The sequence below is a fragment of the Pristiophorus japonicus genome, chromosome 5 (assembly GCF_044704955.1).
Source record: "Pristiophorus japonicus isolate sPriJap1 chromosome 5, sPriJap1.hap1, whole genome shotgun sequence".
Taxonomy (NCBI): domain Eukaryota; kingdom Metazoa; phylum Chordata; class Chondrichthyes; family Pristiophoridae; genus Pristiophorus; species Pristiophorus japonicus.
This window is the reverse complement of record NC_091981.1, coordinates 105,117,694-105,142,137: the sequence shown is the minus strand read 5'-3', so window position 1 is coordinate 105,142,137 and position 24,444 is coordinate 105,117,694. Positions and strand designations below refer to the sequence as shown.

General features: G+C 44.8%; 1 protein-coding gene across 4 annotated transcripts in view; it reads right to left on the bottom strand.

Moving 5' to 3' along the window:
- The window catches only part of tax1bp1b (Tax1 (human T-cell leukemia virus type I) binding protein 1b), a 276,059-nt gene that overhangs the window by 149,931 nt on the left and 101,684 nt on the right, over positions 1–24,444 (bottom strand). For all 4 annotated transcript variants that reach the window (XM_070880822.1, XM_070880819.1, XM_070880821.1 and 1 more), the window contains exons 5-7: positions 17,941–18,099; positions 6,976–7,124; positions 1,991–2,081 (exon numbers count right to left, since the gene is read on the bottom strand). In XM_070880822.1, the coding sequence (XP_070736923.1) occupies positions 1,991–2,081; positions 6,976–7,124; positions 17,941–18,099 (399 nt within the window). The remainder of the gene's footprint in view (positions 1–1,990; positions 2,082–6,975; positions 7,125–17,940; positions 18,100–24,444) is intronic.

The following is a 24,444-nucleotide window of genomic DNA, read 5'->3' as shown; positions in this document are numbered from 1 at the left end:
CCAGTTCTATGATTGCGGCCTTAATGTGTGCAGTGATTATTTTTGTTCAGTCAAAATTCAATAGGGAAATAAGCCTAGGATATAGTAGGTACATTGATTAGGACCATTACCTTTTCTGACAATCAAGAAAATTATTTCTTTACAAATGTGTAGGGTTACACTGAAGATAGTGATATGGTGGAATACATTAAGGGACAAGGAAGCTAGTTCTTGTAAAAGACTCTGTCAGATAGAGTTAGGTGTAGTCCTTACTATGAGGGGGATCAAGGGGTATGGCGAGAAAGCAGGAATGGGGTACTGAGGTTGCATGTTCAGCCATGAACTCATTGAATGGTGGTGCAGGCTCGAAGGGCCGAATGGCCTACTCCTGCACCTATTTTCTATGTTTCTATGGGCCCAAGTTTCCACACGCGCCTAGAACGGCGCAGTCCCGACCTGGACGCCCGTTTTTCGCGCCACAAAGTGCGCCTAAAAAAATCCTCGGTATTCTCCACCTACTTGCAGGTCCTCTGGCCCTCGGCGCAGCCAGCACGAGCTGTGGGGGGGGCGGAGCCAGGTCCCTGCGCTGAAAACAGTGCCGGGACCTCTGCACATGCGCACTACAGTGGGCACGCAAGTGCAGTAGCTCCAGGCGCCGAACTGTGTGGGAGGGGCCCGAAGCACGCAGCCCCTAGCCCTGGCTGAATGGCCTCACTGGGGCTGCGTGAATAAGGCTCCTCCCACGGCCAGCTCCTGCTCCCCCCCCCCACCCCCGACCAGACCCGACACTCGCTCCCCGCCCCCCACCCCTGCCTCCGGACCAGACCAGACCCGACACCCCCCCGCCCCGAGCTCCTGTTCCCGCTCCCCGCCTCGACCCGCGCTCCTGTTCCCGCCACCCCCGATTGGACCCGACCCGACCCTACCCGCGCTCCTGTTCCCGCTCCCCGCCTGGACCCGACCCGCGCTCCTGCCCCCCGACCCGACCCCCCCCCCCTCCACTGGACCCGACCCGACTCCCACTCCTGGACTGGATCCGACCTTCTCCCACTCTCTCCCCCTCTCTGTTCCCGACCCGAACCGAACCGAACCTACCCTACCCGACCCAACCCAACGCCACCTGCCTGTAAATCTGGTGCTGGGGACGGGCCCTGCCCGAAGTCTCGGGCCGGCCCGTTCAGCCTTCGGTCCCGAAAGGCCTGCCTGAAGCACTTTCACAGGTAGGAAGATGGTTTATTTAATCTTTTCTTTGCTTATAAATGTTTATTCAGGTTGGATTTATTTGTATAATATTTGTAGAAGTATAAATAAGGATTTATTATAGAATTTAATGACTTCCCTTCCCCCCCCCCCACCTCGTTCTGGACGCCTAATTTGTAACCTGCGCCTGATTTTTTAATGTGCAGAACAGGTTTTTTCAGTTCTACAAAAATCTTCACTTGCTCCATTCTACTTTAGTTTGGAGTACGTTTTCACTGTGGAAACTTTCAAATCAGGCGTCAGTGGCCGGACACGCCCCCTTTTGAAGAAAAAATTCTGTTCCAAAGTAGAACTGTTCTACCTGACTAGAACTGCAGAAAAAGAAATGTGGAGAATTGCGATTTCTAAGATAGTCCGTTCTCCACCAGTTGCTCCTAAAAATCAGGCGCAAATCATGTGGAAACTTGGGCCCATAGTTTCTATACCGACCAGAGCCCAGAACCATAGCCACCTAAGTTCATTTTATTGCATGAGTGAGTCTTTCAGTGAGATGATAGTCTATTTGTGAAGTCAAGAGAGGGGAGTTGGTGCAGAGATAGTTCTGCAGGTCTTCCTTTAAGGATCTCTAATTTGATGTTTTAGGTTGGTAAAATTTTGAAGATCAGGTCGATACGGTCAGGGTTTATTATTAGGAAACAATCTTGGAGACATAATGCTGGGATTCCAATACTGTTTTTTTGATTTCGTACATTGTAAGCAAGGAGATGGCCTTGTTTGTCTGCATTGTCATAATATATCACACAGACTTTACCTTGTATAGCTCTTTCTCATCCTTTTCATTCTTCAGCTGTAATTCTAGTTGTTCTTTTTCAACAAATAGTCTCCTCAGTTTGTGCTTTATGCTGGGGAAACAATTTTACATTTCAAACTAGGTCACAATATATAGCTCTAGAAAATTTAACTGATAAGGGTTCAGTTTACAAAACATTAGCACTATTTTTTAAATTACAAAAATTACAATTTGCCCTCCTGCAGTGCTTCACAGTACATCTTCAACATGTTTGTGCTGAAAACCGTTACTGAACATCTGTAGCATGGCACAAGTTCAGACTGCCACAAAATGAAAAGTTTCTACCTTGCAATAAAAAAAAAGAATGCTTTATAAGGAATTTGATAACTTTTGTTGAAATTTGATGGAATCTTTAACTTACTGAAGTCAGGACTCAGATTTACAAATGTATAAAATAAATACAAGAAAGTCTAGAGTTATTGTTTTTTGTTAACTTGCAATCCATTATACATGTTGTTTTAGCACCTTGTTTTTTCTTTTAGTCTATGAAGATAGCTTCTGAAAAAGTGGTAAAATGATGAATCTTTGGGCCCAAGTTTCGAGCCGTGCCTAGAACGGCGTAGTCCCGACCTGGACGCCCATTTTTTGCGCCATAAAGTGCGCCTAAAAAAAACCTCCAAATTCTCCACCTCCCTGCAGGTCCTCTGGCCCTCGGCGCAGCGCAGCGCAGCAGGAGCTGTAGGGGGCGGAGCCACGTCCCTGCGCTGAAAACTGCCGGGACCTCTGCACATGCACGCTACAGTGCAGTAGCTCCAGGCGCCCGAAACTGTGTGGGAGGTGCCCGAAGCACGCAGCCCCTAGCCCTGGCCGAATGGCCTCACTGGGGCTGCATGAATAAGGCTCCTCCCACGGCCAGCTCCTGCTTCCTCCCGACCCGAACCGACCGACCTCCCCCCCCCCACGACCTGACCCAACGCCACCTACCTGTAAATCTGGTGCTGGGGACGGGCCCTGTCCGAAGTCTCGGGCCCGGCCCGTTCAGCCTCCCTCCCCCTTCTCCTTCCCCCCCCACCTCCTTCCCCCCCACCTCCCCAATCTCCTTCTCCCCCCCCCATCTCCTTTCCCCCATCGCCTTTCTCCCCTTTATCCACTTCTCCCCCTTCCCTCCCCCTTCTCCCCCATCCCTCCCCCTCCCCTCGCTGTCAGAAACACAGACACACACACAGACAGAGAGATAGAGACACTGACAGAGACACACTGAGGGGGGCATCCCAGCACGCTGTTGAAGGGCTCCCGGTGCTGCAGTCGGTAAGTAGAAAATGTTTTATTTATTGATTTAAAAAAAAAATTATTTCTTATTAATTTTTTTGGGTTGATTTATTGATGTATTTATCATTTATTATTGATGATGGCTCTATTTGTAAAACTGTAGTGTTTAATGTTTGTAAACTTCCCTTTAAACACCCCCCTCCACCATTCCCTACGCCTGATTTGTAACCTACACCTGATTTTCTAAAGTGCAGACAAGGTTTTTTCGAGCGTACAAAAATCTTCACTTACTCCATTCTAAGTTAGTTTGGAGTAAGTTTTCACTCACGAAACTTTGAAAACAAGCGTAAGTGGCTGGACACGCTCCCTTTTGAAAAAAAAATTCTGTTCCAAAGTGAAACTGTTCTAATTGACTAGAACTGGAGCAAACTAAATGACGAGAATTCCGATTTCTAAGATACTCCGTTCTACACCAGTTGCTCCTAAAAATCAGGAGCAAATCATGTGGAAACTTGGGGCTTTTATTTTTCCAAATAAATTTGCAGCACAGCAGGCAGTGCTCAGGCCCATTGCAACATTGTAACCTAAATATCACAGCAATTTGGCTATTTTTGTACTACAGCAAGTTTCCGAAAGCAATACATCACTTGACCAGCATGAGACAAAAATATGACCTGACTGATACTATCTGATACAGATCTCACAAACAATATCTACAATACTATTTAACTACCACTTTACAAAAGCTGCTCAAGATGCAAATAATTTCTATCTCTGGACTGAAGCAGAGCTGAAACAGACTTCAGCAAGGAAAACTAGTCTGTATTTTCTGGATACAAGTTTAATAATATTTAATTTAGATTTCTTACGTTATTTATTTGTTATATTTCAGGATGGCAGCGAGAATCATTTTGAAAAAATAAACATGAGCACTGTGATTGGTTCAATTTTCAGTATTTGAATTGGTTGCTGTTACATCTGTATTTCAAGCAAATCAATGTTGATCTGAGCCAATCAGAAAAGCATTTTTTTTCTGCACCTAGCATTTCAATATTTTCTGCTGTGCTATATTGACGAGTGAACACACTTCAGATGTTTACCTGTAATCTCAAACCTCTTTAGTAAAATTCCCAATTTCAACTCAATACTGATAATTTATGTACAGATTAAGATTCCTTCCCAATATGGCACTTGAGTTTTCTTCCAGCTGATGAATTTTCAAGACAGTGGACTGAAATATCCTGAAGTAAATCATACTTTGATGACATACTAAAGAAAATCATTAAAGATTTAAAAGAAACATGCTACTTATTTTCCATCTCATTTATTTATTTTATTCTAATGCTCAGGTTGCATTATTCTGAGTTAATACTTAACATTTTCAAACATACTACTTCTCCATCTCATTTAATTATTTTATTCTAATTCTCGGGTTATTATGGCCCCAAGTTTCCACATGATTTGCTCCTGATTTTTAGGAGCAACTGGTGTAGAACGGAGTATCTTAGAAATCAGATTTCTCGTCATTTAGTTTGCTCCAGTTCTAGTCAATTAGAACAGTTTCACTTTGGAACAGAATTTTTTTTTCAAAAGGGGGCGTGTCCGGCCACTTACACCTGATTTCAAAGTTTCGTGAGTGAAAACTTACTCCAAACTAACTTAGAATGGAGTAAGTGAAGATCTTTGTACACTCGAAAACACCTTGTCTACACTTTAGAAAATCAGGCGTAGGGAACAAATCAGGCGTAGGGAATGGTGGGGGGGGGGGGGGTGTTTAAAGGGAAGTTTACAAACATTAAACACTTCAGTTTTACAAATAAAGAGCCATCATCAATAATAAATGATAAATACATCAATAAATCAACCAAAAAAAATTAATAAATAAAACATTTTCTACTTACCGACTGCAGCACTGGGAGCCCTCCAACAGCGTGCTGGGATGCCCCCCTCAGTGTCTCTGTCTCTCATTCTCTGTCTGTCAGTCTCTGTGTTTCTGACAGCGAGGGGAGGGGGAGGAGGGGGGTAGAGTGAGAGAGGAGGGGGGTAGAGGGAGAGAGCAGAGGGAGGGAAGGGGGAGAAGGGGGAGGGATGGAGAAAGGGGAAGGATGGGGGAGAAGAGGGAGGGATGGAGAAAGGGGAGGGATGGGGGAGAAGGGGGAGGGATGGGGGAGGGATGGGGGAGAAGGGGGAGGGATGGGGGAGAAGGGGGAGGGATGGGGGAGAAGGGGGAGGGATGGGGAGAAATGGGAGGGATCGGGGAGAAATGGGAGGGATGGGGGAGAAGGGGGAGGGATGGGGAGAAGGGGGAGGGATCGGGGAGAAGGGAGAGGGGGGGATAAAGGGGAGAAGAGGGAGAAAGGAGATGGGAGGGGAGAAAGGAGATGGGGGGAAAGGAGATGGCGGGGCGGGGGGAGAGAAGGAGATGGGGGGGGAGAGAAGGAGATGGGGGGAAGAAGGAGATTGGGGGGGGGGAGAAGGAGATTGGGGAGGGGAGAAGGAGATTGGGGAGGGGAGGAGGAGATTGGGGGGGGGGGGAGGAGGAGATTGGGGGGGGAGAAGGAGATTGGGGGGGAGGGGAGAAGGAGATTGGAAGGGGGAGGAGGAGATTGGGGGGGGGGGGGGAGAAGGAGATTGGAGGGGGGGGGGAAGGAGAAGGGGAAGGGAGGCTTAACGGGCCGGGCCCGTCCCCAGCACCAGATTTACAGGGGTGGCGTTGGGTCGGATTGGGATGGGGGGATGTTGGGAGGGAGGTCGGTTCGGTTCGGTTCGGGGGGAGGGAGTGAGGTCAGGTCGGATCCGGTCCGGATGCTGGGGGGGGGTGTGGGTGTCGGGTCCGGTCCGGGGGCAGGGGCGGGAGGGCGGGAAGCGGGAGTCGAGTCGGGTCGGGAGGAAGCATGAGCTGGCCGTAGGAGGAGCCTTATTCACGCAGCCCCAGTGAGACTATTCGGCCAGGGCTAGGGGCTGCGTGCTTTGGGCCCCTCCCACACAGTTTTGGACGCCTGGAGCTACTGCACTTGCGTGCCCACTATAGCGTGCATGTGCAGAGGTCCTGGCACTGTTTTCAGCGCAGGGACCTGGCTCCGCCCCCTACAGCTCCTGCTGCGCTGCGCCGAGGGCCAGAGGACCTGCAGGGAGGTGGAGAATACGGTGGTGTTTTTTAGGCGCACTTTGTGGCGCGAAAAACGGGCGTCCAGGTCGGGACTGCGCCGTTCTAGGCGCGGCTCGAAACTTGGGCCCATTATTCTGATTTCATACTTCACATTTTCCCCTTAATTCTTCTTCCTCTTGACATCTTAATCTTTAAGACTTTCATTTTAACTCTCCATTATTTCCTGCTAATTTCTTTATTTTCTTTCCCTTCCTATCCTACTACATATAGACTTTTTGAGTTCTTTCTCCTCAGTTTGATTGAAACTTACCTCTGTAATGGTTCAGTGTCCATACTAGAAACAGGAAAAAAACTTGCTCATGAAGTATTATAGCCATTATAGGAAAATATGTATAAAAGTATCCATTTGGAAAAGTATGTTGCCAGTAAATAGAGGAGGAAATGGAACAGCAATATGGTGGTGAGGGAAGAGAATGTAGTGCTGATGAGACAAAATTATAAATTATGGGATATACTGGTACACTATGGAGGGCTAAACACTAAACACCCATTGCAAATCACGAACTGCTCCAATAATTATGAACCCAGGTGGCAAAATAACGCCACAACACATCAACATTTTTCATACCTATCTAATTCCGTTTCCTTCGCAATGGATTTCTGATTAGCAGTTACTATGTCTTCTTCAAGCTGAGTAATTTTTGCAGCAGCTTCCTTATACTTTTTCTCAATGTCTTCTTTCTCAATTTTCAAAGCTTCTGAACTCTGAAAGAGATCCTAGTCATACAAATTTTAAAAAAAACCTGTTAACAAGAGAATTCAGCAAGGGCACAAATTAGGTTTTAAATTTATAGCACAGCAAATACTTTCACTTATTTGAATTTTATTATTCTTCCATATACAGGTGCATTAAATGCTGCAATCTTCCACATATATGTTCTTTACTTACAACTGTTCCATCATGCATTATAATTTTGTTAAATTATGCATTGTAATGAAAAGAAATTCTTCCAACTACCTCTTTTTTACAATCTTCCTCTCCACCACACTCTTCATCTTCACTTTGGACAGTAAATGCAAGGAACTGATTAAATTCTTCATGATTAAAGCTAGCTCCCTCTATCTGCCACTTTAGCTCACAATCCTCCTCCTGAGGAAGCAATGACCCATCCAATACTCTGCAATTTTCTCCTCTCAACACTTAGTACATTCATGAAGCTCATCTTATCCTTTATCCCACTCTTGACTACCCAGGTCTTTTACAGTCCATTATTACACCCTTCAGAAAACCCAGCCCGATTACCCTCAATTCTCAAATCTCTTCCAACTTACAACCTTTTCTGGTTCCAAAGTCCTGGAACGTGTTACATTGCAAATATACATCCATCTTTCCCATCACTCCCTGTCCGAGACTCTCCAACCTGATCTAATCTCCCTCGGCTTCTGTTGCCTTTCATACAGTTGGCTATTTAATCCTCTTCAATAGTTTCTCCTTTTCAATCTACCTCCATGACACCACGCTCTTGGTTTCATTCATAACCGAAACAGCAAAGACATTACATCACTGTCAATTGCTTTTCTGCTCTGCCCGCAGGATCTCCAGTGTAACCCAGAGCACTATCCCCAGCACCATCATCATGTATATGTACTATCCCTTGGCAATATAATGTGGAAGATTGCAGCAGCTTCCTCATTCATCTGACAAAATCTAGTTTCTCCTCTGCTTTCAAGAGTATTGCTACAAATTTACAACCTGGAGAAACTACAACTTCCTCCAGCTTATTCTCTTTGGATCGGATCACATCCGCACTCACCCCCACCACCTGCCAAATCATCAACCTCCTTGGCTCTCTTCAGGCTATCTGGAGGCATGGGATCTCTGTACTGTTCAACCCCAAACTAAGCTTCCTCCCCTTGTCCTTTCTATTACTAAGACCATTTTCTCCTATCTGCAACACCGGCTGTATTTGCCCTGACAACTTACCCCTGGTGCCAAAATTCCAGCCCATATTTTTATCTCCAAGGCTAGACTTATTGAACACTCTCCGAGCTGGCATCCAAGCTCTACAAATTACAACTAATTTAGATGCCACAGTCCACGTCCTCACTCAAAGGCCGACACTCCATCACGCCCATCCTTCTCAAGCACCAATATATTTACCTTTCTGTGCTCTCATCCCATCTTATCTCAGCATTATATACTGGCTACATGTTCCCCCTACTCGCCTTCCACTTCTTTGACACCTTGTTACTGCTTGTTCCCCCACTTCCTTTCTGCTACTATTGATGGCTATTCGTTCAGCCGGAATATTCTCCCAAGAACCATCCAACTTGCCACCTTCCTTCTTGACTCAGAAAGACTCTTCATAACCATTTCTTTGAATATGCCTCACCCCCAATCTTTTAGTTTCCACTTCTGCAGGTTATCTAGCCTCTACTGTCGAATAAAACACCAAACTAAATGTACAGCATCACAATTTATTCATAAGCTTATGCACTTTAGGCATTTATTTTCCACTTTTAAGTAAACATATGGCTTTCTGACTATTAATGACAAAACTGATAATCAGGGATGGATAGATTCACAACAGCACACCATTTTCTCCAGATATCTGTAATATACAGCCATAATATACTTAAACATGGCACTTTACATTCAACAAAAATAAATCCTGCGTTAATTCTTATCCTTGCATACTACACTATCTACATAAACATTCTCAACTACAAAACATTTTTGATGATTCACAACATGTTTCCATTCTCAAGATGTCACTAGATATGGCTACTTCAGAACTTATCATTCATATATTGTTTTGGTGCATTATGCAGACATTGAAGATTTGTAACCGCCTCGGTATAAGGTTTGCTCACAAGGGAGAGACTTAACATTATCGTATCCATTCTCCTCCCTCATCAAACTTGTTCATTAACAAATAATTTCTTGACAGATTTGGAACAAAGCTATCTTAAGTTTGAGGTACTAATGAGTGATGGGTGCCAATATGCTCCAGCAAGGAGTTAACACTTACAGGGAAGAAAGAAAATTGGCAGAGAATGGGAGAGTAGTCAAATGAAGCTATAAACATTTTACATTTGCGTTATCAACTTCCTATCAACTTGATCCATTAAAATTCCTATGCCCACGTTTATAATGCAAAACATCTATGTAAACAAGAAACACTGTAGCACCACCACTGGCAGGAGGGTGGTACTACAGCGTAACAAGATTACCTAGGCAGTTTCCATTATAAATGTGAAAGACTTGCATTTATATAGGGCCTTTCACAACGACTGGATGCACTTTTAATGTACTTTTTGAAGTGTCTTCACTGTTGTAATGTAGGAAACTCGGCAGTCAATTTGCGCATAGCAAGCTCCCACAATCAGCAATGTGATAATGACCAGATAATATGTTTCAGTGGTATTGATTGAGGGATAAATATTGGCAAGGACACCGGGGATAACTCCCCTGCTCTTCTTCGAAATAGTGCCGAGATCGTTTATGTCCAACGAAGGGAGCGGACTGGGCCTCGGTTTAGCATCTCATCTGAAAGACGGGTATGTGGATACAGGAAAGACAGACTTGCATTTATATAGCACCTTTTACAATTTCATGATATCCCAAAGCGCGTTACAACCAACAAAGCAGTTTTGCAGTGCAGTCACTGTTGCAATGTATAGGAATTTCGAACGGAAACCTAAGGAAAAACTCAGAATGTATACAACTTTACAACAGGCACTAAATTGCGCCCTCATCTAATTATTCCCTGCGCCTAACCCTGCTTCACCTGAAAACCACACTTGGTCTTGACTCTTCATGTAAACGCCTAACAGGAAAAAAATCAAATCACTGACACTATACAATTGTTCGTTTAGTCGGTTACTGTTGCGAAAATATTTAAAATACAACAGCCATTCTACACCTCCATGAAATCACTATAGATAACAATTTAACAATTGCTAAATAATTTGTAAAAAGAGTTTTATTTTTATGTTTAACTTATTAAAGCGATCTTTCCAATATCCCTTCTTTCTATCCCACAAAAAAAAAATCAAAATTCTTACGCTTTTTAAGTAGTTTTTAAACAAGCAAAGTTAGTGGCAATATATAGATTGTTCAATGCACAATGTGTTAAAACAGTATCAAAGGGAGAAGAATTAAAGCTTGTAATGGCAACATTAAATTTTCAGACTTCTAAAAATATCTTGAAAGTTCTTAAGCTAAGGTTAATAAACATAAGGGGTGCTCCCAAAGCTTTGACAGCAGCATGATGTAACTTTAAAGATGTACAACTTAACTGCACAACAAAAGTGAGTAAACCCAAATATAAAAGTCTCTATTAAGGAATATGTCTCAAGAAATACATGCTTAAATTTGGTAAAAATAAACAGAATTTGGCTGTAACAATGTTATTGTTGAAATGATCAAAGTTGCTAGTCTCTGCAACTGCTAGCAAAAGAATACATCTGAAATTGCTTTCCCACATCAGAAACATGGCCTTGGATCACAAGCTGTGAAAATGATCCAAAGTCTTTAGTATTTCTAGCTATGGAAATAAAAGCTTATGCTCTCAAATGTCTTGTTACTTCAAGCAGTGGCTCAAACTTACAGCAGGAGACAGCAGCCAATACTGCCAGAGTGACATTTCAAGAACTTAGCAGGGTTGATGTGACCGTTTTCTGTAAGCCTGCTTTCTTGCCCTTCCCCTGAGCTCCGATGAAATATTGGCCTTGTTAACTCTGATGATTCATGAAGTGTCAGAGGAAGATGAAAGGTTTCAACTGCTGTATTTGTCAACTTGACCCATTTGAGAACCTATCCTCAACTGACAGAAATGTCTACTCTTACCTCCAATTACATGTCAAATACATATAACAAATAACTGCAGTTCGTCAAAACCTCAAATGCTTGCCACATTTGTACACAATTCTGAATTCAGATTGAAATGCTCCAAGTGAAACTATGTTTTGTCAACAGTTTGAACCAGAATAATTATGTTTTATTTACATTTGCAACCTGAACCAAAACAGGTATAGTAATCAGTTGGTTTTACCTTCAACACATGCTCTGCTCACAGGCACAGAAGCATACTTAAGCAGGCAGATCATGGCCATATTGGAAGACTCTGCAATCCTTTAAAAATCAAGGCCTAGGTAATGTAGCTTGACTGCATTGGAAGACAATTCCGTCCCTTAAAGTAATTTCCACGTATTAAAAATGAAGGCTTGAACACTCCAAGATACTCATTACTTTTCACATTACAAATTTTGCAAAGTGAATTTTATGCAGTTAGTTTTATCTCCAAGTGCTTTATTAAAAAAAAATCACGACAGCAGCTGCCATTTGGCGACAGCCAGTATTTTTAAAATATTAATTCTCGAAATGTGGCTACCGCTGGCAAGGACGGCATTTATTGCCCAACCTTAATTGCCATCATAAGATGGTGGTGAGCCGCCTTCTTGAACAGCCGCAGTCTGTGTGGTGAAGGTTCTCCCATAATGGCGTTAGGTAGGGAATTCCTAGATTTTGACCCAACTATGAAGAAGGAACGGTGTCGAATGTATTCAATTCAGGATGGTGTATGACTTGGATGAAAACTTGGAGGTGGCGATGTTCTCATGCACCTGCTGCCCTTGTCCTTATAGGTGGTGAAGGTCGCAGGCTTGGTAAATGCTGCCGAAGAAGCCATGGACGAACTGCTGAGTGCATCCTGCAGATAGTACACACTGCAGCCACAGTACGCCAGTGTTTAGGCTAGTGGATGAGATGCTGATCAAAAGGGCTGCTTTGACCTGGATGGTATTGAGCTTCTTGAGTGTTGTTGTAGCTGCACCCATCCAGGCAAATGTTCCATCACATTCCTGGCTTAAGCCTTGTAGGTGGTGGAAAGGCAGCGGCGAGTCAAGAGGTGAGCTACTTGCCGCAGAATACCTCGACTCTAACCTGTGCGAGTAACCATGGCATTTATGTGGCTGGTCCAGGCCAGTTTCTGGTCAATGATGAGCCCCAGAATATTGATGATGGGAGACTCAGTGACAGTAATGCCATTTACTGTTACGGGCATATGGTTAGGCTCTCTCTTGTTGGAGATGGTCATTGCCTGCCACTTGTGTAACACAAATGTTACTCGCCATTTATCAGCCTAAGCCTGGATGCTGTCCAGGTCTTGCTAACCACCAAACTTCCTTTCCTGGCCCTCAAGTTAGCTGATATTGTTAATGGTCCCCTCTCCTCAGGGACTGTCCCTTTCACATCCCACCCTCAAAAACACATCCTTATCCTGTTCCTTGCAAACTATCACCCCACTTCCAACTTCCCTTTCCACTCCAAAGTCCTTGAACATGTTGCTGCCTCCCAGATCTGTCTTTCTCACAACTTCATATTTGAACACCTCCAAACAGGTTCCTGCCCCGCCATAGCACTGAAACGGTCCTTATCAAAGTCAAAATTTATATCCTATGTGACTGTGGTGAACTATCCCTCCTCATCTTTCCCTACTTCACTGCAGCCCACAACGCAGTTGACCACACCATCCTTCTCCAACGACTCTAGTCTGTTGTCCAGCTAGGTGGTTCCATTCCTATCTATCCAGTCATAGCTAGAGAATCTCCAGCAATGATTTCTCTTTCCACTCCCGCATTATTACCTCTGGAGGCCCCCAAGGGTCTATCCTTGGCCCCTTCCTATTTCCCATCTACATGCTACCCCTCGGCAACATCCCCTGAAAACCCAGGTTCCACAAATAGGCTGATGACACCAGGCTCTACCTCACCATCTCTCTCAATGCATTTAATGTCTCTGATTTGTCACACTGCTTGTCTGATCAGAACTTCGCCCTAATTAAACATTGGGAAGACCCCCACCACAAACTCCATCCCTCTCCCTGGCCACTGTCTGAGACTGAACCAGACCGTTCGCAACCTATTTGACCCCGAGCTGATTTTCCGACCCCATGTTCTTCCACCTCCGTAACATCGCCTATCTCTGCCCTGCCTCAGCTCATCTGCTGCTGTAACCCTCATCCTTGCTGTCATGTATGTAGACCACTGTAACTGTATAGTAACTGTATAGTCACATAAGGTGTGCCACCAGAGGGCATTGCGGTGGGAGACCTGAGGGTCGCCTGCATAGGTGTGCAGGGCCCAGTATAAAAGGCTGCACACTATGCTTGTGCCTCACGCTGGACTAAGGTCACAACAGCTCAGGTACAAAACTAGACCTCGTGGAGTCATTCATAAGAGTATTAAAGACATAACAACTGGCGACGAGATTATGAACTTTCATGCAAAAATGACTAACGTTGGTGCATTAGAAAAGTTCTCAGAGGGTGAAGATTGGGAAGCCTTTACGGAGCGGCTTGACCAATATTTCGTAATTAACGACCTGGTAGGCAATGATCTGGCTATGTTGGTAGTTAAGCGCAGAACTATCCTATTGACCAGTTGTGGGCCCGCTGTCTACGGCCTCGTCAGGGACTTGTTTGCACCAGAGAAAACAACGACAAGTCATACGAGGAGCTGAAAGTGCGAATTCGGGACCAACTCAAACCAACGAAGAGCATCCTCACGGCCAGGCATCGATTTTATACACACCACTGCCCCGAGGGCCAGGAAATCGCGAAGTACGCTACAGACCTCAGGAGGCTGGCAGGGCCGTATGAATTTGGTGCATCCCTCGCCGATGCATTGCGGGACGTCTTCGTAATTGGCATCGGTCATGAGGCCCTTCTTCACACGCTACTGTCTGCCAAAACCACCGTCACTCTGCAGAAGGCCATCAGCATCAGCCAGGCGTTCATGACCTCAAGCTGCAGCTCCAAGCAGATCATGACTCACTCTCAGGACTCAAACCCGGCATGTACTGTAAATAGAATGGCACCTTTCACAGGCAGAACTGTTGAACGTGAATCTGCCCAGGGCAGAGCGTACAGCCCCCCAAGTCCTTTAACTCAGAGTCCGCCAAGGGATGCAAACGTAAGTCGAGTAGCACCATGCTGATGTTGTGGAGCTAATCACAGGGCTAATCAGTGTCGGTTCAGAGACTATGTGTGCAAAGGCTGCAGCATATAGGGCCATCTCCAGTGAATGTGCAAAAGAGCTGTGACTCACCACATGGAAGAGGAGTTAGCAGATGGCTGTGAATCCAGCGCGGATTATGAGGAGATGGCAAGAGAGGCAGCTCAGTCCCAGGAAGAAGTGTATGGAGTATATTATGCCTGCACCACAGATTGTCCTCCAGTGATAATGGAAGTCGAGATAAATGGCATTCCAATCTTCATGGAAGTGGACGAGTCAGTCAGTAATGAGCCAGGAAGCCTTTGAGAGGCTATGGAACGATCAAGCTGAACGACCCAAGCTGGTCCCGGTTCAGGCAAAGCTGCATACCTACACCAAGGAACTGATATCAGTTGTTGGTAGTGCGGATGTAAGTGTATCCCATGATGGCGCGGTGCACAATTTACCATTGTGGATTGTTTCAGGTGATGGACCAACACTGCTTGGAAGAAGATGGATGGGGAAGATTCATTGAAACTGGTAAGACTTCATCCCTCCAGCGATCGACAACCCCCGTGCTCAGAAGCAGAGCAAGTCCCTCACCTTCGGTTGGACCAGGCACCGGAGAGCAGATCCGTGCAGCCCCCGAGGCACAGATCGCTCATCACGGCTGCATCCCGGTTTCAGTGGCAGGACTCCTGGGGAGGAAGATTGGATCCGAGGGCACCTTCCCAGCTTCAGTGGCAGAATCCCTGGGCAAGAAGATTACAGCAGTCGATATTATGGACAGGAAAAAGATGGCGTCCAAACCACGAGGTGCAGCGCTAATGGAGCAACGACATGTGGTTCCGCGCACGGAAGATGACTGGAGTAAAAGTAGTAAGGCCATTTTAAAGGAGGCCAGCAACCTGTCATTTTTGAATGAACTGCTTGAGATTGGTAACCAATGTAAAAGTCCAGCTGTAACAAGCAAAATGTTGTTGAGCGATGTTGGGTGCAAATTGCAATCAGCCAATGTAGAGGGCGAACACCTAACGGTCGTATACAGGTCCAGCGGGCTACCTAATGCTGTAGCCTGTGTCCCCGGGACCAGAACGATGTATCATAAATTGTCCCCACAACTGACAGAAGTAGACAAGCCGCAGAGTAAATGATCCCTGGAGAGCAGACGCACTAGTAGCGATACCCTGCCTCAGATCGGTTTAACATTGCAGGCACCCGATGGCATGAACCGCCACGGGCCAGAAACAGTAAACTGTGCCTGTGCTTGTAGTCGGCTACCGCCGCCCACCACCCGGGTGGAAACGGCGCAGCCCACAAACCCACTCGCCACCACGGCAATGCCCAAGAGTGAAGGGTCACCCACAACTGCTCCTCCGAATGGGACTTGGACCAGCCAGGATCCCAAACTAGAGAGTGCTCACAACGGTGCCCCCAAGGAAAGCGAGTCAGCAATCACCTGCGAACTGCTAGACAAAACGAGGCAGCCCCACCATTGCTCAGACGAAACGCTCACTCGCTCAGACCGCTTCCCAGGGAGCAGCAGCGACACTGTGCAAACGAAAAGGACAGGGAGGTCACAGACACATCAGCTGTCTTTGGGCCTGCCCGACAGAGCCCTGAGCTCTGGCAACTCGAGCAAAATAAGCTCACCTCGCCCACAGAACCACTAGCATGGGGCGCTGCGTCGCCACTAGACGATCCAGATCTCATCCGGCCGTGCTGGAACTAGACTCTCCTTGTGTACCTGTACTGATGTACCTGTACTAATCATGTAAATGTACCACACAAAAAGAAACGCAATTGTAATCCAAGATGTAAATGTAAAACCCATGTGATGAACTTGAATGCAATTTGCATGTAACGGGCCATTAGCATGATCTCTGTGTGGGGGGGGGGGGGGGGAATGGAGTCATCATGGATTCACAACCAGAAACCACTGGGACCTTCACTGGCAACAAATCTCACTACTAACCCACCCAAGCTAGAAGCAACCCTCCAATGGTCAACCAGGAAGAGCAAAGCTCAGGTCACCGTCAATGTACGAGTCAATTTGCATTCAAGACTTGGGGGGAACTGATGTCATGTATGTAGACCATGTATACTAACTGCATAGAAACATAAGGTGTGCCACCAGAGGGCACTATGGTGGGAAATCTGAGGGTCACCTGCATAGGTATGTAGGGTCCAGTATAAAAGGCTGCCCACCATGCTTGTGCCTCACTCTGGAGTTACAATAAATGGGACTAAGGTCACAACAGCTCAAGTACAATACTAGACCTCGTGGAGTCATTCATAAGACTATTAAAGACATAACACATGCCTTTGTTACCTCCAGACTCTCCTTGCCTGCCTGTCTCCAATGTTTCCCCTCATTTTATTTTGGGTGCACGGACCTTTTAACAGGCTGCGCGGCCCATTCAAAATTTCCCACAAGAAGCCAGTAAGCAGCCTGTGCAGGACCTCCAGACAGCTGTGTGGCTGCGGAGCAATGTCGCTCACTGCAAAGAAGAATTGTGGTTCGCACTGACCCAAGTTTCCATCCAGAGCTACCCAGCCCAAAATTAGACTAAAATCTGCATACTGCTCTACACTGGGCCGCTGGAAAGCTTTCTGGAGTTGGGAAAATCCAGATCGACTCCCAGGCCAGTGTAAAGCACCACCTCCATTGCAGTCCACAAAACCACTCCGTCCTTCTCTGTAATCAGCTTCACCAAGGCTGTTGAGGTCAGAAGTAAATATAAACTGGTGGGGATCCAGCTCACAAGAAACAGTATTTTATGAGAGTTAACAAAAAATATCTATTACCATGTTTTTCAGATAGAAAATGGAGGAAGAACATTAAGTAAAAAATAAACCTCATAGGGCTAGAATTTGCACTCCATCGCCACCCGGTTTCTCAGCAGTATTGGCCGTTTTGGGCAAGAACCGGGTTGGTGAAAAATTCCCTATCTGAGGCACGCCGGTGGTTTCAAAGTAACACTGGGAAGAGGACCGCCAGCGTGCAACGTCCACAGGCTGCCCAGGCGCGATCTTTGGCTGAGTGGGGAGCTGTCGGTAAATATATTTTTTTAAATGTTTAACCACCCACGAGTATTAGCAGAGCTGGGTGGTAGGTAAGTTGGTCTGCAAGAAAAGGGTAAGCGATTGGTTTTTTACTATTTATTTTCAAAATTTGTTGGTGAGATTTAATTTTAAAATGTCTTGGGAATGTTTTGGGGATTTTTTTAGTTAGGTTTTTAAAAAAAATTATTTTAATTCTTTTTTTGGTGTTAGGCCCAACCCGCAGCCTCGGTGTAAATTTTTATAGATTTTTAAATTTTTCCTCCATTTTCTTTAGGCATCGTCCAATCTCGGCGAAATTGCACTTTCCCACCCAGATTGCGGGTGCAAGGCCCATATTTTTCGCTGGGCGGATTTTAAATTTATTTTTCGTGAAGTTTAAGCCGGCGATTATCTTCCCAGCTTTAGCGGTATTTTGGGCGGCAATCAGGCGCTGGCGGGCTTTGGGGAAATTCTAGCCCATAGACTTTCCCCATATTCTAATTGCAACAAACACACCATTAGAACTCAAAAATCTATTTGAAATTCATACCTTGTAATCCTTTTTTATTTGAACACAGACTTCTTTCTCATGATGAATTTCTTTTTCAAACTTTTCCATGCGCTCACATAATTCGACAGCTTCCTCTTCAAGTGCAGTTTTAGCTTTCAACAGCTCGTCCTTTTCTTTCAGCAGCATTTCAATCTTTTGCTGAATATACAGAAAACAGCTATAAATTAAGAGACTAATTTATAATACTGCTAAATTTTAACACTAATAGATGCATTGAATAAAAAATGCTATGTCAGTTGCAGCAAACTTTACAATAGGGCTAAAAATCAAATGACCGCATCTTTTGACATTTCTTGGTTAACATCAAGAATCATTTCTTGTGAACTATTTTCTTACCATGTTTTTACTAATACATGCAACAAACAACATAACAATATCCCGCAGTGCTGGTTCTAATACATGCAGAGTCAGTCGACCTCCACAGGTACTATCAACTGTTACTGTATCATCTCTGGTCTCGATCGAACTCAGCGGATTCTAAAACAGGCTCAAAACCAAGTATTCCTTGGTCAATAACGGGTTAAAAACAAATATTATTTCCACCTGAATTGCGTGCAGTGCCTTAGCTATGAAGATTATGGGAGGGGTTGGAGTTGGTGAAAAGAGATGTACAGAGATAGGCTGTCCACAGATGATGCCCTACAACAGAGCTTTGCGAATCTCTTGTTCTGAATGGGTGCCATGTGGTCCATCTCCAGTTAGCTCTGTTAATTGAAAGTAAACCATGCTAGTTCAGTATAAAGTATCCATTTATGAGATTGGCCCGCATTACTACTGAGGATAGCTAATACATTCTTAAGCAGAGACCCCCCCCCCCCCCCCGCAAGGTTTTAATGCCAAAATTTGCACAGCAATGAGACAGTGGGCCAGCCTCTTTATGTACCTGACTACCAAGCTATGCCTGTCCAGAATCTCACTAAGCTGCTGTGGACACATTTCTTGCATAATACCAATGCGAATGTTGGAAGAGAGATTTGAATTTTTCCGTGATACCTTCTGCAATTGGATATCGTATTCACTGTTTAAGGTCACAGCAAAAAATAGTCAGTTGTATGAGGTACTGTAGGGTTGTCAGCACCCAAGAGAACCATACTCAGCACAAGTCCCTGTCTTCAAGAGAGGGCAGAAATGTACAAAGGGGAAAAAGCTCCCACATAAATTTTGCAGTTGTCCCGAACATAAAAGTGAATTAAAACCCTGGGAGTTAATTCATCAATAGATATCAGGCCCATGATAGAGCTTTTTGGGTTAGTAAGGATACTGACAAAATTGATGTCTGTGCTTGCAGAAATAAAGCTCAGGTTTCCTCATAGCCAGCAAAATCTTACAGTAAATACTGCAGTTGCTTGAAGTCCTTTTGATGAACTTGAAGCAGGTTTCATACTTTTAAAAGCCACACGATGTCACAAAACATCAGATAGCAATTATGGTCATGCCACTGGAAAGGATGCATGACATTAAACCAACAGCTGGTGTTAATTGGAAGCTGAGGAAAAGTCGACTGTACTAAGCTGGCTAAGATTGGCTTCAGTGGGCTAATGCTATGGTATGACAGCATCAGACGAATAAAACGGCGCTTTATGAAACTTTTTGAAAATGTAGATAACAGGTGGTTAGGTAAATGGTGTACATCAGAACAAGATCTCAAAATGTAATTTTACCAAGCTATTGCTTAAAGCAATGCTATTTCCAGATAACTATCTTCTCCCCCATTTGTAGGATGGTGGCAATATCCTTTAAAAAAATATTGTCAATTTTCTCCCCCGCTGATGGTTTGGTGTTGATTGCTTATTATATATAGTTCTGCAAGCACTGGCCATCCTCTGATAGCTCACCCTGTATGATATTTGTGCAGCAGCATTGACAATAAGTGTTGTCAAATTATTCAACTGCAGGAGCTTCCAAGTTTGATCTGGTCTTCATCTAACAGCAATCAAAAGCAGGAAATCTTGTCAAATTTTTGTCTCCTTAACACTGGATCAACTATAGTACGCTACAGCTGCCTCAGCTGAACTCACTTAACTAAGCCTAATTAGGGACGTGAATCTGAGTCTCTGTGGTCCACTTTTCACTGATAAGTCTTCAGAAGAGTTGGTATCACCCTATTTTGATGGCTGAAAGATTGAGAGAAAAAGAATCCCGCACTCCCCGCCAAAAAAAAAATGCTGGAAAACACCCCCATCTCCACCGCAGCAGAGACCAGCTTATTAAGTATAGACCAGGAATCGATCTGGCTATCTTCCCGGTCAGGAGGGAATGGAATTACTATCTGCAACTGGGGTACTTAAACAATTTGATGACTAAGAATAAGTGTTGTAAGGAGCAACAGTAAATGTTCTGAACAGAGCCAAATTGACAGTCACCACAACCAATTTTTTTCTATAGTTAAAATAAGTCTTCAGATCACTAAATCAAATGGACAATTGCTCTACATTGAAGATGAAATTTGCATTGTACTCAAGATAAAACTCAGCTGAGAGTGCAGTAAACAGCATGACCAGCATTATGTCATTAACGTTCAAAGATGCAAAGCTGTATGTGTTAAATATTTTGAGCTTGGATTTTTTAAAAACAAGATGTTTTGATGGAGCACAGTGCAATGTTACTCAACATAAGCTATAATCAATAAAGAGATTTACTGCTGTTTAGGATTTTTACACAGTGAACTTCCATGTAACTAGCAGAGTGGACAAGGGAGAACCAGTGGATGTGGTGTATTTGGACTTTCAAAAGGCTTTTGACAAGGTGCTGTACAAGAGATTGGTGTGCAAAATCAAAGCGTTGGGGGTAATGTACTGACGTGGTTAGAGAACTGGTTGGCAGACAGGAAGCAGAGAGTCGGGATAAACAGGTCCTTTCCAGAATGGCAGGCAGTGACTAGTGGAGTGTCGCAGGGCTCAGTGCTGGGAATTGAGTGTAATATCTCCCAAGTTTGCAGATGACACGAAGAGGCTGCAGGGTGACTTGGACAGGTTAGGCGAGTGGGCAAATGCATGACAGATGCAGTATAATTGGATAAATGTGAGGTTATCCATTTTGGGGGCAAAAACACAAAGGCAGAATATTATCTGAATGGCGGCAGATTAGGAAAAGGGGAGGTGCAACGAGACCTGGGTGTCATGGTTCATCAGTCACTGAAAGTGAGCACGCAGGTACAGCAGGCGGTAAAGGTGGCAAATGGTATGTTGGCCTTCATAGCTAGGGGATTTGAGTATAGGAGCAGGGAGGTCTTAATGCAGTTGTCCAGGGCCTTTGTGAGGCCTCACCTGGAATATTGTGTTCAGTTTTGGTCTCCTAGTCCGAGAAAGGACGTTCTTGCTATTGAGGGAGTGCAGCAAAGGTTCACCAGACTGATTCCAGGGATGGCTGGACTGTCATATGAGGAGAGACTGGACCAACAGAGCCTGTATTCACTGGAGTTTAGAAGGATGAGAGGGGATCTCATAGAAATGTACAAGATTCTGACGGGACTGGACAAGTTAGATGCGGGAAGAATGCTCCAGATGTTGGGGAAGTCCAGAACCAGGGGACATAGTCTTAGGATAAGGGGTAGGCCATTTAGGACTGAGATGAGGAGAAACTGCTTCACTCAGAGTTGTTAACCTGTGGAATCTCCTGCCGCAGTGAGTTGCTGATGCCAGTTCATTGGTTATATTCAAGAGGGAGTTAGATATGGCCCTTACGGTTAAGGGGATCAAGAGGTATGGAGAAAAGGCGGGAAAGGGGTACTAAAGGAATGATCAGCCATGATCTTATTGAATGGCGGTGCAGGCTCGAAGGGCTGAATGGCCTACCCCTGCACCTATTTTCTATGTTTCTATGTAACACTTGGCAGGTCAGGCAGCATCTGAGGAGTGAGTAATCGAGTTAAGGTTTCAGGTGGATGACCTTTCATCAAAACTTGAGCATTCGTGGTATTTGCTTCTGGGATACAGGTACCCCTTCTTAGAAACACAGAAAATAGGTGCGGGAGTAGGCCATTCGGCCCTTCAAGCCTGCACCGCCATTCAATAAGATCATGGCTGATCACATTCCCAGTACCCCTTTCCTGCTTTCTCTCCATACGCCTTGATCCCTTTAGCCGTAAGGGCCATATCTAACTCCCTCTTGAATATATCCAATGAACTCGCATCAACAACTCTCTGCGGTAGGGAATTCCATAGGTTAACATCTCTCTGAGTGAAGAAGTTTCTCCTCATCTCAGTCCTAAATGGCTTACCTCTTATCCTAAGACTATGTACCCTGGTTCTGGACTTCCCCAACATCGGGAACATTCTTCCCGCATCTAACCTGTCCAGTCCCGTCAGAATCTGATATGTTTCTATCAGATCCCCTCTCATCCTTCTAAACTTCAGTGAATAAAAGCCCAGTTGATCCAGTCTCTCCTCATATGACAGTGCAGCCATCCCTGGAATAAGTCTGGTGAACCTTCGCTGCACTCCCTCAATAGCAAGAACGTCCTTCCTCAGATTAGGAGACCAAAACTGAACACAATATTCCAGGTGAGGCCTCACTAAGGCCCTGTGCAACTGCAGTAAGACCTCCCTGCTCCTATACTCAAATCCCCTAGCTATGAAGGCCAACATACCATTTGCCTTCTTCACCGCCTGCTGTACCGGCATGCCAACTTTCAATGACTGATGAACCATGACACCCAGGTCTCGTTGCACCTCCCCTTTTCCTAATCTGTCGCCATTCAGATAATATTCTGCCTTCATGTTTTTGCTTCCAAAGTGGATAATCTCACATTTATCCACATTATACTGTATCTGCCATGCATTTGGCCATTCACCTAACCTGTCCAAGTCACCCTGCAGCCTCTTAGCATCCTCCTCACAGCTCACACCGCCACCCAGTTTAGCGTCATCTGCAAACTTGGAGATATTACACTCAATTCCTTCATCCAAATCATTGATGTATATTGTAAAGAGCTGGGGTCCCAGCACTGAGCCCTGCGGCACTCCACTAGTCACTGCCTGCCATTCTGAAAAGGACCCGTTTATCCTGACTCTCTGCTTCCTGTCTGCCAACCAGTTCTCTATCCACGTCAGTACATTACCCCCAATACCATGCGCTTTGATTTTGCACACCAATCTCTTGCGTGGGACCTTGTCAAAAGTCTTTTGAAAGTCCAAATACACAACATCCACTGGTTCTCCCTTGTCCACTCTGCTAGTTACATCCTCAAAAAATTCCAGAAGATTCGTCAAGCATGATTTCCCTTTCATAAATCCATGCTGATTTGGACCGATCCTGTCACTGCTTTCCAAATGTGCTGCTATTTCATCCTTAGTGATTGATTCCAACATTTTCCCCACGACTGATGTCAGGCTAACCGGTTTATAATTACCCACCTTCTCTCTCCCTCCTTTTTTAAAAAGTGGTGTTACATTAGCTACCCTCCAGTCCATAGGAACTGATCCAGAGTCAATAGTCTGTTGGAAAATGATCACCAATGCATCCACTATTTCTAGGGCCACTTCGTTAAGTACTCTGGGATGCAGGCGGGGATTTATCGGCCTTCAATCCCATCAATTTCCCTAACATAATTTCCCGCCTAATAAGGATATCCTTCAGTTCCTCCTTCTCACTAGACCCACTGTCCCCTAGTACATTCGGAAGGTTATTTGTGTCTTCCCTCATGAAGACAGAACCGAAGTATTTGTTCAATTGGTCTGCCATTTCTTTGTTACCCATTATAAATTCACCTGAATCTGACTGCAAGGGTCCTACGTTTGTCTTCACTAATCTTTTCTCTTCACATATTTATATAAGTTTTTGCAGTCAGCTTTTATGTTCCCTGCAAGCTTCCTCTCGCACTCTATTTTCCCCCTCTTAATTAATCCGTTAGTCCTCCTCTGTTGAATTCTAAATTTCTCCCAGTCCTCAGGTTTGTTGCTTTTTCTAGCCAATTTATATGCCTCTGGCTTGGATTTAACACTATCCTTAATTTCCCTTGTTAGCCACGGTTGAGCCACCTTCCCCATTTTATTTTTACTCCAGACAGGGATGTACAATTGCTAAAGTTCATCCATGTGATCTTTAAATGTTTGCCATTGCTTATCCAACATCAACCCTTTAAGTATCCTTTGCCAGTCTATTCTAGCCAATTCACGCCTCATACCGTCGAAGTTACCTTTCCTTAAGTTCAGGACCCTAGTTTCCGAATTAACTGTGTCACTCTCCATCTTAATAAAGAATTCTACCATATTATGGTCACTCTTCCCCAAGGGGCCTTGCACAACAAGATTGCTAATTAGTCCCTTCTCATTACACATCACCCAGTCTAGGATGGCCAGCTCTCTCGTTGGTTCCTCGACATATTGGTTTTGAAAACCATCCCTAATACACTGGAGGAAATCCTCCTCCATCGCATTGCTACCAGTTTTGGTTAGCCTAATCAATATGTAGATTAAAGTCACCCATGATAACTGCTGTACCTTTATTGCACACATCCCTTATTTCTTGTTTGATGCTGTTCCC